General features: G+C 43.4%; 1 protein-coding gene and 1 long non-coding RNA gene across 2 annotated transcripts in view; one reads left to right on the forward strand and one right to left on the reverse strand.

Moving 5' to 3' along the window:
* The window catches only part of DAB2IP (DAB2 interacting protein), a 544,763-nt gene that overhangs the window by 496,622 nt on the left and 33,650 nt on the right, over positions 1-14,491 (forward strand). The window contains 2 exon segments of the mRNA XM_075185680.1: positions 2,948-3,126; positions 8,958-9,831. Of these exon segments, the coding sequence (XP_075041781.1) occupies positions 2,948-3,126; positions 8,958-9,831 (1,053 nt within the window).
* The window catches only part of LOC142101311 (uncharacterized), a 202,524-nt gene that overhangs the window by 99,016 nt on the left and 89,017 nt on the right, over positions 1-14,491 (reverse strand). The gene's annotated exons all lie outside the window — the stretch shown is intronic.

Genomic DNA, 14,491 nt, shown 5'->3' on the forward strand with positions numbered 1-14,491 from the left:
TTTTTAAACCATAGTCAACCAGGCCAATGGTTATATAATGCATGTTGATTTTGCATTAAATCTCCTACAGCCAGTGGCCCCAGTATGCAGATGAAAGGGAGGGGACCAATTTAACCGTTTCTGTCTGGTTTTAAGTATGTGATATATTCATAGTTAAAGGAAATCATTGTTCTTATATGAAAATCATCATTTTTGCAAAAGTTTAGTATTAATAGTTTTAATACTGGTCTCATGGGGAAAATCAAATGTAGGACTTTGTAGTCTCAGCAATTCCTGTCAACTGTTTCTTCCTCTAAAATATTGCATGTGGGTGAGACTACCACCAGGCACGCTTAGAACCCCAGCCCACATGGGTGAGACTACCACCAGGCACATTTAGAACCCCAGCCCACATGGGTGAGACTACCACCAGGGACACTTAGAACCCCAGCCCACATGGGTGAGACTACCACCAGGGACACTTAGAACCCCAGCCCACATGGGTGAGACTACCACCAGGGACACTTAGAACCCCAGCCCACATGGGTGAGACTACCACCAGGGACACTTAGAACCCCAGCCCACATGGGTGAGACTACCACCAGGGACACTTAGAACCCCAGCCCACATGGGTGAGACTACCACCAGGGACACTTAGAACCCCAGCCCACATGGGTGAGACTACCACCAGGGACACTTAGAACCCCAGCCCACATGGGTGAGACTACCACCAGGGACACTTAGAACCCCAGCCCACATGGGTGAGACTACCACCAGGGACACTTAGAACCCCAGCCCACATGGTGAGACTACCACCAGGGACACTTAGAACCCCAGCCCACATGGGTGAGACTACCACCAGGCACATTTAGAACCCCAGCCCACATGGGTGAGACTACTACCAGGGACACTTAGAACCCCATCCTACATGGGTGAGACTACCACCAGGGACACTTAAAACCCCATCCCACATGGTGAGACTACCACCAGGGACACTTAGAACCCCAGCCCACATGGTGAGACTACCACCAGGCACATTTAGAACCCCAGCCCACATTTTCAGGACTGATAGAGTAAAAGTTGTCAGCTCCAGAGTGATGAATAAGAGGTACAAATATTCTGTTACTGGGCTTCCTGTTTGCTGTATTTTAGGATGCAGGATAATTTTTCTGATAATAACAGCCAGATCTATAGTACCTATGTGTAACAAGGCTCCAGAATCCCAGGGAGACCCAAACTCATTCTAAATTAGATTCTATAGAGTAGGATAGAAAATGGAGGGTCGGAAACTAATTCCGCAATCTATGGGGAACATTCATCTCTCAGATATTGATCCTGAGGCTGAATAACTGGGCGGAGGAGAAGAACGCTGCGTGAGAAGCTTAGAGAGACGAAGGGCAGACAACTGGGTCAGAGGATTGGGATGTACAGAAAACCACCCAGAATTACACAGGATCCTCTTTCTCACGGACCTGTTCAGTATTGTAAAGGATCAGAGGAACTGGGCAAAGGAATATACAACGTAGCATAAAACAATAAATCTTCTGCAGAAAGGGACATGAAGCCTGTGGTCTAATCGACAAGTTTTGATTAAAAGAATTGCTTTTAGTGTTTCATAGAAGAGAGGAAAGGGGACAGTCACCATTGACTTTAATCCCAGCGATCAGCACTTGTCTTATGCCAATTGTGTTGAATAGGAGTTGAAATACTATATCATACTTTACATTTCCAGTCTTCCTACTGCAAATCTAAGCAATGCATTGTAGCTCATTCATATAACTGTACTCTTGAAGTATTACACTGACATTCTAATGCTGCACTGTTATAAAGTAAAGTATTACACCCCCCCCCCCCCCCATACATTATAGACAACTGAAGTTCCTTTAGTACAGTTCGCTGATAGAACTGATACAGGTCATGAGACTGCAGTCACTTGAGCTACTGTGATATCACTACCCCTGTTTAGGAATCCACCAATCCACAGAGTGTATTTCTGTAAAGCAAGTCTACATAACAGTCAGTCACTCTGTGTCTGCTCTGTGGGAGAAGCTTCTCACACCTAACATGACAGAGGAGTAACAGAGCATGTTGCCCACATTTAGTTACATATAAAACACACCAGTTATTTCATGTAGATTACTCAGCTCTGCAATACAAAGCCTTTGATGTACTGTATATTAATGTCAAAGTAGGTCTTTAATGGCTGTTTACAGTAATTGACTTCCCTAACAATCAGCAAAAACAACATAATAACGGTCAGGGGTCTTCAATGATTAAGTGTCACTGAGGATCTGGAACGATGCACAGTAACTTCCATCCATAGGGAGTGGTCTAGACTGTCCACTAATAAGCATTGTCACACTTAGAGCACCCCTAGTGGTGAGATTGCTGCTCGGCACCCAGTATTGTCTTTACTGTATCCCACAGACTCCCAACTCGCAATCATTTATTCCCAGGCATTTTGTAGGCTGGAAAAGGATGTTTTATTTTTTTTGGTTGTCAGAATGTACTTCAAAATATAAGAATCCATTTAGTTGAATCTTAAGTAACAGAGATTCATGTCAGGATGGATGTCACTAATGGTTCATGTGTCGGGGGAGAAACGTACCAACAATTGTGTCCATAATGACAGAATCATTGCAGAGATATTCTGTGCCTCCTGCCTCCGTAGTGCCCCTTTCTCCCACTGAATTTTTTATTGGTCCCCCAACAACAAAAAATGGCAAAACTTTAAATTTTGAGGTGATTTGCTGCAATATTTACTGTCTTAAAGCAAGATAATTGTTAATTTGATTCCACTTTTGTGAATTTAGCAATTAGCCTCATTGTTCTGATCTCAGTGCAGGAACAGCGGGTCAGTACTTGTTTCATTATTTGTTCTCTGTATATAGAGAACCGCTTTGTGTCGTCTGACCCATACACGTAAGACTGTGACTGTATCTTTCATGTCTGTTCTGTTTCCCCACAGGCCACAGTAACTAAACTAGGCCCCCTTCCTCGCATACTACGGGACGTGAACACGGCACTGAGCAATCCTTCCAGCGTCCAGACCTCCGTCACAAGCGATCACTCAGCCTCCACGCCAAACACAAGCAACAATATCTCTGTCGGGCTCCAGAAGATGGTAATAGAGAATGACTTATCTGGGTAAGAACAGCTGATATATATAAATGTATGCAGAACCCCAGTCATTGTTCCCCTCACCCTCCAGAACAGCTGATATATATATAAATGTATGCAGAACCCCAGTCATTGCCCCCTCACCCTCTAGAACAGCTGATATATATAAATGTATGCAGAACCCCAGTCATTGTCCCCTCACCCTCCAGAACAGCTGATATATATATAAATGTATGCAGAACCCCAGTCATTGCCCCCTCACCCTCCAGAACAGCTGATATATATAAATGTATGCAGAACCCCAGTCATTGCCCCCTCACCCTCCAGAACAGCTGATATATATAAATGTATGCAGAACCCCAGTCATTGTCCCCTCACCCTCCAGAACAGCTGATATATATATATAAATGTATGCAGAACCCCAGTCATTGCCCCCCTCAGCCTCCAGAACAGCTGATATATATATAAATGTATGCTGATCCCCAGTCATTGTTCCCCTCACCCTCCAGAACAGCTGATATATATATAAATGTATGCAGAACCCCAGTCATTGTTCCCCTCACCCTCCAGAACAGCTGATATATATATAAATGTATGCAGAACCCCAGTCATTGCCCCCTCACCCTCTAGAACAGCTGATATATATAAATGTATGCTGATCCCCAGTCATTGCCCCCTCACCCTCCAGAACAGCTGATATATATAAATGTATGCAGAACCCCAGTCATTGCCCCCTCACCCTCCAGAACAGCTGATATATATAAATGTATGCAGAACCCCAGTCATTGCCCCCTCACCCTCCAGAACAGCTGATATATATAAATGTATGCAGAACCCCAGTCATTGTCCCCTCACCCTCCAGAACAGCTGATATATATATAAATGTATGCAGAACCCCAGTCATTGCCCCCCTCAGCCTCCAGAACAGCTGATATATATATAAATGTATGCTGATCCCCAGTCATTGCCCCCTCACCCTCCAGAACAGCTGATATATATAAATGTATGCAGAACCCCAGTCATTGCCCCCTCACCCTCTAGAACAGCTGATATATATAAATGTATGCAGAACCCCAGTCATTGTCCCCTCACCCTCCAGAACAGCTGATATATATAAATGTATGCTGATCCCCAGTCATTGCCCCCTCACCCTCCAGAACAGCTGATATATATATAAATGTATGCTGATCCAAAGTCATTGTTCCCCTCACCCTCCAGAACAGCTGATATATATATAAATGTATGCTGATCCCCAGTCATTGCCCACATCACCCTCCAGAACAGCTGATATATATATAAATGTATGCTGATCCCCAGTCATTGCCCCCTCACCCTCCAGAACAGCTGATATATATAAATGTATGCAGAACCCCAGTCATTGTCCCCTCACCCTCCAGAACAGCTGATATATATATATAAATGTATGCTGATCCCCAGTCATTGCCCACATCACCCTCCAGAACAGCTGATATATATATAAATGTATGCTGATCCCCAGTCATTGCCCCCTCACCCTCCAGAACAGCTGATATATATAAATGTATGCAGAACCCCAGTCATTGTCCCCTCACCCTCCAGAACAGCTGATATATATATATAAATGTATGCAGAACCCCAGTCATTGCCCCTCACCCTCCAGAACAGCTGATATATATATATAAATGTATGCTGATCCCCAGTCATTGCCCCCTCACCCTCCAGAACAGCTGATATATATATAAATGTATGCTGATCCCCAGTCATTGTTCCCCTCACCCTCCAGAACAGCTGATATATATATAAATGTATGCAGAACCCCAGTCATTGCCCACATCACCCTCCAGAACAGCTGATATATATAAATGTATGCAGAACCCCAGTCATTGTTCCCCTCACCCTCCAGAACAGCTGATATATATAAATGTATGCTGATCCCCAGTCATTGCCCCCTCACCCTCCAGAACAGCTGATATATATATAAATGTATGCTGATCCCCAGTCATTGCCCCCTCACCCTCCAGAACAGCTGATATATATAAATGTATGCAGAACCCCAGTCATTGCCCCCTCACCCTCCAGAACAGCTGATATATATATAAATGTATGCAGAACCCCAGTCATTGTCCCCTCACCCTCCAGAACAGCTGATATATATAAATGTATGCAGAACCCCAGTGATTGCCCCCTCACCCTCCAGAACAGCTGATATATATAAATGTATGCAGAACCCCAGTCATTGTCCCCTCACCCTCCAGAACAGCTGATATATATAAATGTATGCAGAACCCCAGTCATTGCCCCCATCACCCTCCAGAACAGCTGATATATATATATAAATGTATGCAGAACCCCAGTCATTGCCCCCTCACCCTCCAGAACAGCTGATATATATAAATGTATGCAGAACCCCAGTCATTGCCCCCTCACCCTCCAGAACAGCTGATATATATAAATGTATGCAGAACCCCAGTCATTGTCCCCTCACCCTCCAGAACAGCTGATATATATATAAATGTATGCAGAACCCCAGTCATTGCCCCCCTCAGCCTCCAGAACAGCTGATATATATATAAATGTATGCTGATCCCCAGTCATTGCCCCCTCACCCTCCAGAACAGCTGATATATATAAATGTATGCAGAACCCCAGTCATTGCCCCCTCACCCTCTAGAACAGCTGATATATATAAATGTATGCAGAACCCCAGTCATTGTCCCCTCACCCTCCAGAACAGCTGATATATATAAATGTATGCTGATCCCCAGTCATTGCCCCCTCACCCTCCAGAACAGCTGATATATATATAAATGTATGCTGATCCAAAGTCATTGTTCCCCTCACCCTCCAGAACAGCTGATATATATATAAATGTATGCTGATCCCCAGTCATTGCCCACATCACCCTCCAGAACAGCTGATATATATATAAATGTATGCTGATCCCCAGTCATTGCCCCCTCACCCTCCAGAACAGCTGATATATATAAATGTATGCAGAACCCCAGTCATTGTCCCCTCACCCTCCAGAACAGCTGATATATATATATAAATGTATGCTGATCCCCAGTCATTGCCCACATCACCCTCCAGAACAGCTGATATATATATAAATGTATGCTGATCCCCAGTCATTGCCCCCTCACCCTCCAGAACAGCTGATATATATAAATGTATGCAGAACCCCAGTCATTGTCCCCTCACCCTCCAGAACAGCTGATATATATATATAAATGTATGCAGAACCCCAGTCATTGCCCCTCACCCTCCAGAACAGCTGATATATATATATAAATGTATGCTGATCCCCAGTCATTGCCCCCTCACCCTCCAGAACAGCTGATATATATATAAATGTATGCTGATCCCCAGTCATTGTTCCCCTCACCCTCCAGAACAGCTGATATATATATAAATGTATGCAGAACCCCAGTCATTGCCCACATCACCCTCCAGAACAGCTGATATATATAAATGTATGCAGAACCCCAGTCATTGTTCCCCTCACCCTCCAGAACAGCTGATATATATAAATGTATGCTGATCCCCAGTCATTGCCCCCTCACCCTCCAGAACAGCTGATATATATATAAATGTATGCTGATCCCCAGTCATTGCCCCCTCACCCTCCAGAACAGCTGATATATATAAATGTATGCAGAACCCCAGTCATTGCCCCCTCACCCTCCAGAACAGCTGATATATATATAAATGTATGCAGAACCCCAGTCATTGTCCCCTCACCCTCCAGAACAGCTGATATATATAAATGTATGCAGAACCCCAGTGATTGCCCCCTCACCCTCCAGAACAGCTGATATATATAAATGTATGCAGAACCCCAGTCATTGTCCCCTCACCCTCCAGAACAGCTGATATATATAAATGTATGCAGAACCCCAGTCATTGCCCCCATCACCCTCCAGAACAGCTGATATATATATATAAATGTATGCAGAACCCCAGTCATTGTTCCCCTCACCCTCCAGAACAGCTGATATATATAAATGTATGCTGATCCCCAGTCATTGCCCCCTCACCCTCCAGAACAGCTGATATATATATATAAATGTATGCAGAACCCCAGTCATTGTTCCCCTCACCCTCCAGAACAGCTGATATATATAAATGTATGCAGAACCCCAGTCATTGTTCCCCTCACCCTCCAATCATATCTCTCTCCACTAAACTATTCTCAGTAAGTTCATCTAGATTGAGCTGGGTAAGTGGCTTTGAACGAGGCAACTCGCCTTTCGGTGAAAACAGACACACACGCACCTCCACTGGGGAACTTTCTACGTTCCCTTAATAAAATGTAATTAAACTGATCAAAAGAACGATAACGTAGGAATGTTAAATGCAGGCTACATTGTATTTAACAATTTAATTAGGAGAAACTCGGAAAGAATGAGGCGGAAGACTTGTCTCTATAATTACAACTTTCATCCCTAATTCCACTCAGCATGTGGTACACTGTTTAAAAATGTCCTTATATCTGCACGTAGGCTGATGAATACCGTACGCGGCCCCAGTTCTGAGCCATCCGTGCCTCTAATAGGTTTTAGATTGGAAGTTTGCAGACATTTCATGAATAATGCCAACATTAACGGGATAAAGGTTAAGATCGTTTTATTAGGAGCAGTGCTGTGTGGGTGGGTATTTAATTTTTGGGCTGGTTGTGCTAAATAAAAGGTGATGTCACTTACTCCCAACCCAGTTCCTAGGGGTACTGCCCAAGTCTCATCTTATAGACCATGTATATTGAAAAGATGTCTCGTGCAGAGAGGGCTATAGAGAATGCACTATAGAATATTAGAATATTGCACTGGGCACCAGCCACTAGGGGGCAGACTGACGGTTGGAGGACAGATTTTTATCTTTAAACCCTGTAGAGGTTGAAAGGGGGGGGGGGGGGGAATAGCACAAGCATACTGCATCTCTCAGTAAGACTTAATTAGTAAACAGATTTCACAAGTTTCGAGAATCGCTGCCTCTATATTCCTTCCAATAATCACCACAGGGCACCTATTTAAATGTGATCCCCTAGCCAGAAGTTCCCAGACTCCTATTTTCTTCATGTCTCAAATTAACAGCCGAGTTTTATAGGTTCCACGTTCAGGGATCTGTACATAAGAGACAGACGGACGGGGGGTGACGGTCCGCACAGTGCACCCCGCTCACAATCTCATATTTATCTACAGTCATGTTTTGTCCTTTGCTGTAACCACAGTCTGTGTACAAACTGTCCATTTAGCTGGGGGATAAATGCTCCCTATTTTTCCAGCTGTGTTCAGCACACAGTGAGTGGAATGCATATAAGACACGGCTGAAACGCCTCATTCCCACTCCAGTGCACGCAGAATACGGGGTCTGAATTCTAAGCTGTGCCTGTGCAGGCTGCCATACTGCTGCGCTAACCCAATGTTCAGGAGAATGAAGCAGGTCACTACATTAGGACCCAGTGATGGCACTGAGGCAGTGTGTGGTATTTACATAAAACACATACATCGTGCAGACCCAGTAAGTGGTTGCAGCAGATCTGGTGCATTGTACGGTTGTAAAACCCTATCTGGAAATATTGAAGTCCCATCTCCATGAGCAGGTTGTCAGCTTATGGATATTACTAGTAAGAATATGTGTCTCTATTCCAGCCCCAGTACTTGAGTCATTATAGAACACAGATAAGTAGGGAGTGCTGAGACTTGTAGTTCCACAGCGACTAGTAGCCACAAGTTCCTAAGTCTAGCAGGGTCTTTAAATTATAAGATATTGATCTCATTGACTGAGAGGACTGCAGAACATCTGATTATCTGATATTTTATAACCTAATACAAGGTAGTATTGACAGCTCGTCTCCCTCTATTTCATTTATTTCCCTATAGTCTAATAGATTTCACAAGGTTACCATCTCCAACTCCTGAAAACAAGGACTTATTTTTTGTCACAAGGTCCATTGGGGTTCAGCCCTCTCCTGCTCGGAGTTCCAGTTACTCGGAGGCCAACGAGCCCGACGTGCAGATAACCAATGGCAGCAAGAGCTTGTCAATGGTTGACCTCCAGGACAATCGGGTTTTGGATATCGGCACAAACACATCGGGCATCGGGGACTCTTTAAATGACAGTCAGACCTCTTTTAGTCAGTTACAAGCGATTTGGACGGCACGGACTCCGCAAGGTAATTTAATGACTATGACGACGGCCAGAAGAACGGGGCAGACGCCTACCACTCCGAACGCAGATGCCACGTTGGGCAGACCACAGCTCTTAGCACCTTTATCATTCCAGAACCCCGTGTACCAGATGGCAGCAGGTTTGCCAGTTTCACCCCGGGGCTTAGGAGACTCTGGTTCGGAATGTCATAGCTCTCTCAGCTCCCATAGTAACAGTGAGGACTTAACCGGAAACAAACATGGCTTTATTAATCCGGGCAGCAGCGAGGACTTCAGCCGGCGGTCCGGGGATATGTCTCGGAGGCAGCTTTCTTTGACTGATAAAACTGGTCAGCCCACCATGCCAAGGCAAAACAGCTCGGGTCCTCAGAGGCGAATAGATCAACCACCGCCTCCACCACCACCGATGACCAGGGGAAGGACACCGCCAACGTTACTCAACACGACACCTTACCCGAGGCCGTCAAGTGGAAGCATGATGTCGTCTTCCCCGGACTGGCCCGGCAGTGGAGCTCGGATGAGGCAACAGTCATCGTCCTCCAAAGGTGACAGCCCAGAGATGAAACAAAGGACAGTACATAAACAGGTTAGTTATTTTACCTATGTTATAGATAGTCCATTGTACTTTTATTATGTCTTCTAGAAGGTCAATGTGTTCATTGTGCTAAATGGTTTGGATGGAAAGAAGTTTCTGTAAGATCAGGACTTGTTCCATAATATGAGTGGCATGTGAATAGGACCACCAGTTGCCATGGAAAGGGTCTTGCCAGAACATTTGCTGTGAGACACAATGGGCTCCATGAAAGTCCAGGTGGACGTTTGATGTTCGGCTTGAGCTGTGAGCATTTGGCTCAGTGCTGTGTACCCCCTCATGTAGATCCAGTGGACCGTTCCTGGATTGTACAGGGGTGTCTGTGTTTGAGGAACTGAATCAACTATAACGGTTTATTTTCTATATTCAATCATTACTGGAATTCACCTGTTTGCAAACGGGGAATTAGAATGCCCAAACTTGTTCTAAAGAGCTTGAATCCACCACTGATGCGCCCTATAGACAGGTTTCCAGAATACACATGTCATTGACCTATATTCTGTTTGAGCAGATTACTGTAAAAATATTGAAATAAATTCACCACTCGGGTCCTGTGAGCAGATAAAATAAACGGCTTGTAATTGAGTCCATCTGAACTTCGGTTCATTGGTTTACCGTTTAATTGAACGGCAGACGAAGACGGCATGCTTGGGATGAGGAACCCGGCATTCAGTCATTGGAGGATGAGATGTAATTATAAAGTCTGTGAGAAATAGACGTTGGTCACAGTTTTCAGAACACTCCAGATATCAAGGGGAAGAGGAATGGTGCTCAGACGTTCATGTAACAAATATCCATCTGTCTAACACAAGTTTATTGAGCGATTCTACTTCCCCAATATCTGGTGTTTCATTTTCTCTTCTCAGAAAAACATTTTGTTTTCAATAATTGTTTTTAGCTCTAGAGCACTAATTGTCTATTACAAGTATGTTCTATGAAGGATATCGCGATACCGGCACATAACAATGATAACATATAATGCTTCTTAGTTACTGTACAGTAATTGTTTCGTAATATGACAAATCCTTTCCTCACCGCAGGGTTACGCCTATACTGCTACCACTTATTCTAAACTGAATCCAATGGAGATATCGTCATTGCATCTTGCGAGTCATATTCTAAAGGGGACCATTATCTGCCTCTTAATGGACAAAAGTGGCGTTTTATTTCCATTACAACCTGTCACAATAGAAATGATAACTACATAGAGTGGCGTTATCACAGCAGCCAGTGATTTATCCGCTGGTACAATTTGATTGCAAGGTCGTTCGTGCAGAAAGGAGGGATGGGCAGAAGATGCCTCGCTCGGCCTTTAGCTGTGGAGCCGTCGCTGTGAGCAGCACAGAACGGACATAAATATTTAACAGAGCGATAACCGTAGGTTGGAACTTCTCACCCGGACATAGCAACAGTGTGTTATACAGGCCGATCTGAGGCAGAGATTAATACCAAAGTAATAAACAGGGAGGTGATTTATTAACAGTTATTGTAATCCCCACCGCCGGTGCTGTTCATTACTGTGATATATACCGGCCGGTACTGGGATTAATAACACGATGGTATAATCTCCAGATGCCGTATTACTATCTACCACATACTTACTTAGTCATGAGGCCGTGTCTGTAACTGGGAGCAGATCTAGAATTTAGCTCTATGATTTCAGTGATATATATGGAAAATAGTGGCTTATAGTTTACAGTGTAATAATGTAGTCACAGTGATGTAAATGTAAATGCCATGAGATTGTGTGCTAGACTCAGCGATTGCCGTAGATAGGTGGGCATTAATTGTCTCTTCATATCTATACAAATACTCTGAATTTGTAAAATCTTTTATCTAGGTTAGAAATGGATAAGTTAATGAAGAAGTAAATATCCCTTTCTGTTCTATAAAATATATACTTTATATTATGATGTCCAGTGGTCAGGTCATGTTGGGGGTGTAGTGTCCTATGTCTGTATACAGTGTAATAGAATTGTATTATGATCATGTCCAGTGGTCAGGTCATGTTGGGGGTGTAGTGTCCTATGTCTGTATACAGTGTAATAGAATTGTATTATGATCATGTCCAGTGGTCAGGTCATGTTGGAGGTGTAGTCCAAAGCCAAAAGAGTTAAATATATCTTGAGTGAAATGACAGTAAATAAACGTAGTGATTATAAGGAATATAGTCCTAAAGCAGATGTCAAAGTTTCCCTGTTAGCCATGAAAGGAACGCTCAGGCTTCATTAAATGTCCCCTCACTTCCCCCGCACCATCGTGTCAGGAGTGGTTCGTCTGTAACTGGCTGAGGACATTCTTGTACGCCGTCATCTCATCAAGCTTCTCTATCTCAGACCATCAATCAGACTGTGGGTCTTTTGTTTACAGCTATTGATTTATGAGTAATAACTCTGCAAGTGTTGACATTAGTAAATGTAGCATGCATGGTGTGTGTACTGTAGTAATCAATACTAATTCTGAGGACATCGTTGTTCAAGGCATCCAGCTATATGGTAATGCGGTGAATGAGAATCACAGGCAGCTCTACTGGGCAGAATGAATTTTCTTTCCCTAGCTTCTTATTAGGACATTATCTCCGCTTTAGCAGACATCGGTTCTCCTTATATCCATGTACTGTAAGTGTTTGATCCTCAACTTGTGTCTGAAGGAAAAATAATTTTAAGAAATTACAGTTTGTTCTCCAGTAAACTAAATTAAGGCCAGTTACGCACTAGCATTAAAAATCTTACAGAACAAGCATACAAATGATCCCAAGGACCTCAGGCTCACTTCCGTTGACACCGCCAGTTGGGCGAGACGGAACGGTAGCATCATTTGGACACGATCACTAAAGTGTGCTCCATCCACGGGCTGCTTACACACCACATATCAAATTTGGTGGCTGTGTTTTCTTAACTCCAGTGAGTAACCAGCCTTAAGGGTCATTTTTCTTCTGTGCTTTAATACATCAACCAAATTAGTAACGGCTTCCAATGGCCCCACACTAGTTAGCGATCATTTGTGTTAGGGCACCATTTAAGAGTTGCTGCCTGCTCCAAATACTTGTGTTCTTTCCATTGAGCCCCTGACCATAAGTACTCGTTAACTACCAAACGCGATGACTTCGGTGCTTAAAGCAGCAATTCCATGGAAAATTCAGGAGTGTTTTTTTACATACATCACTGAGGAAGGCTATAAGAAGAATCTTGATAGTTACCATTTTCCTTGTTTTTTTTATTCAGGCTGCTATTAATGATTTATGATTCTGGACTACCATGGTAACCACAGTCACATGGTACAAGATGTGAGCAGAGAGGCTTTGGTACACCCATCTGAGCTCTGTCTGCACTGTGACTTCCCATCCCTTCTGCCATCATATGACCTGCTGAGAGCCATGAGCCTGTGTCTGTGTAGCAGACTGACTCTGTCTGGCAGCCATTTTTGTTTGGCAACCAGAGAGCTTTTTAAAAGGAGATAATGATTGTAGAAGTATAGCTAAGAAAAATCAGATGCATGCTACAAAAATACTTACATTTTTTTTATTAATATTCATTAAATAGCAAGTTATGTGGGCTTGCTGTTTCCATTGGGTAAGTGTTCTTAATGCTACAGATAATCTGATTATATGTTTTTCAACTAAGAGAGAAAAATGTATAATGGTTTTCTCAGGTCATCTTCCAACTTGGAATTGTTTAAGGTTTCTATAAGACTTGTACACGGCCTAGTATTATAACATAACCCTTTCTCACTGTGGCCATTGATACATCTCCCTGTGTATATTTTCACCTAGTAAGTTTCCGCAGCTAGACGGCCGTCTGTACTCTCAGCGACAGGCACAGAATGCAGATGGGGATGAACTTTGCTGAGAATTCTCCGTATAATATCTGGGCTCCCATTTAGCAGAGAAGGAATATTTCAAAAGCAAAGCCAAACCGCGGCCTCTCGGGGTCGTTCAATGTCAGTGCAGACAATCCACACTATATGGTAATATGTTCTTTTATCTGTAATGAATTTGTAGCAGCATTAATAATTCTGCAAATATTGATATAAAAATCAATCCTGCCTCTTTTGCCAAACGTACGTGCTTGGAATAGTTTACCCAGCAGGGAAGAGAAGTGTTCTTATAGATGTACTACAGGTAACACGGGAACGGAGCAGACAGAAGACAGCTACATTTACTGGGTTTGTGGGCTAGGAGTTTTGTATGACTTGTTTCCTGTTCAAGTACAATTATTGTATGAAAAACTATTCTTGATCATTTAAAATTTTTAAGTTTAGTTCTTTTATGTTGGTGCTTGGTTCTCTAAAAGACTCAGAGATCTAACAATGCAGTTTGCTTCACACTTACTGACCTGTATACTCCTGCTGCACACGGGGACTAATTCCACATTTGACATTAGATACTGTGTCAGAAGTTAAGTATCTTGCAGATTTAAGTTTTGTGATTGAACAATCACGCCTTTCAAAATTGCGCATTTAGCTTTCCTTGTATCTTCCAAACTGCCCTACAGGATCCCAATTCCCCCATCCCTCGCATCTTCCAAACTGCCCTATAGGATCCCAATTCCCCCATCCCTCGCATCTTCCAAACTGCCCTATAGGATCCCAATTCCCCCATCCCTCGCATCTTCCAAACTACCCTACAGGATCCCAATTCCCCTATCCCTCGCAT

This window comes from Mixophyes fleayi, chromosome 9 (assembly GCF_038048845.1).
Source record: "Mixophyes fleayi isolate aMixFle1 chromosome 9, aMixFle1.hap1, whole genome shotgun sequence".
NCBI lineage: Eukaryota > Metazoa > Chordata > Amphibia > Anura > Limnodynastidae > Mixophyes > Mixophyes fleayi.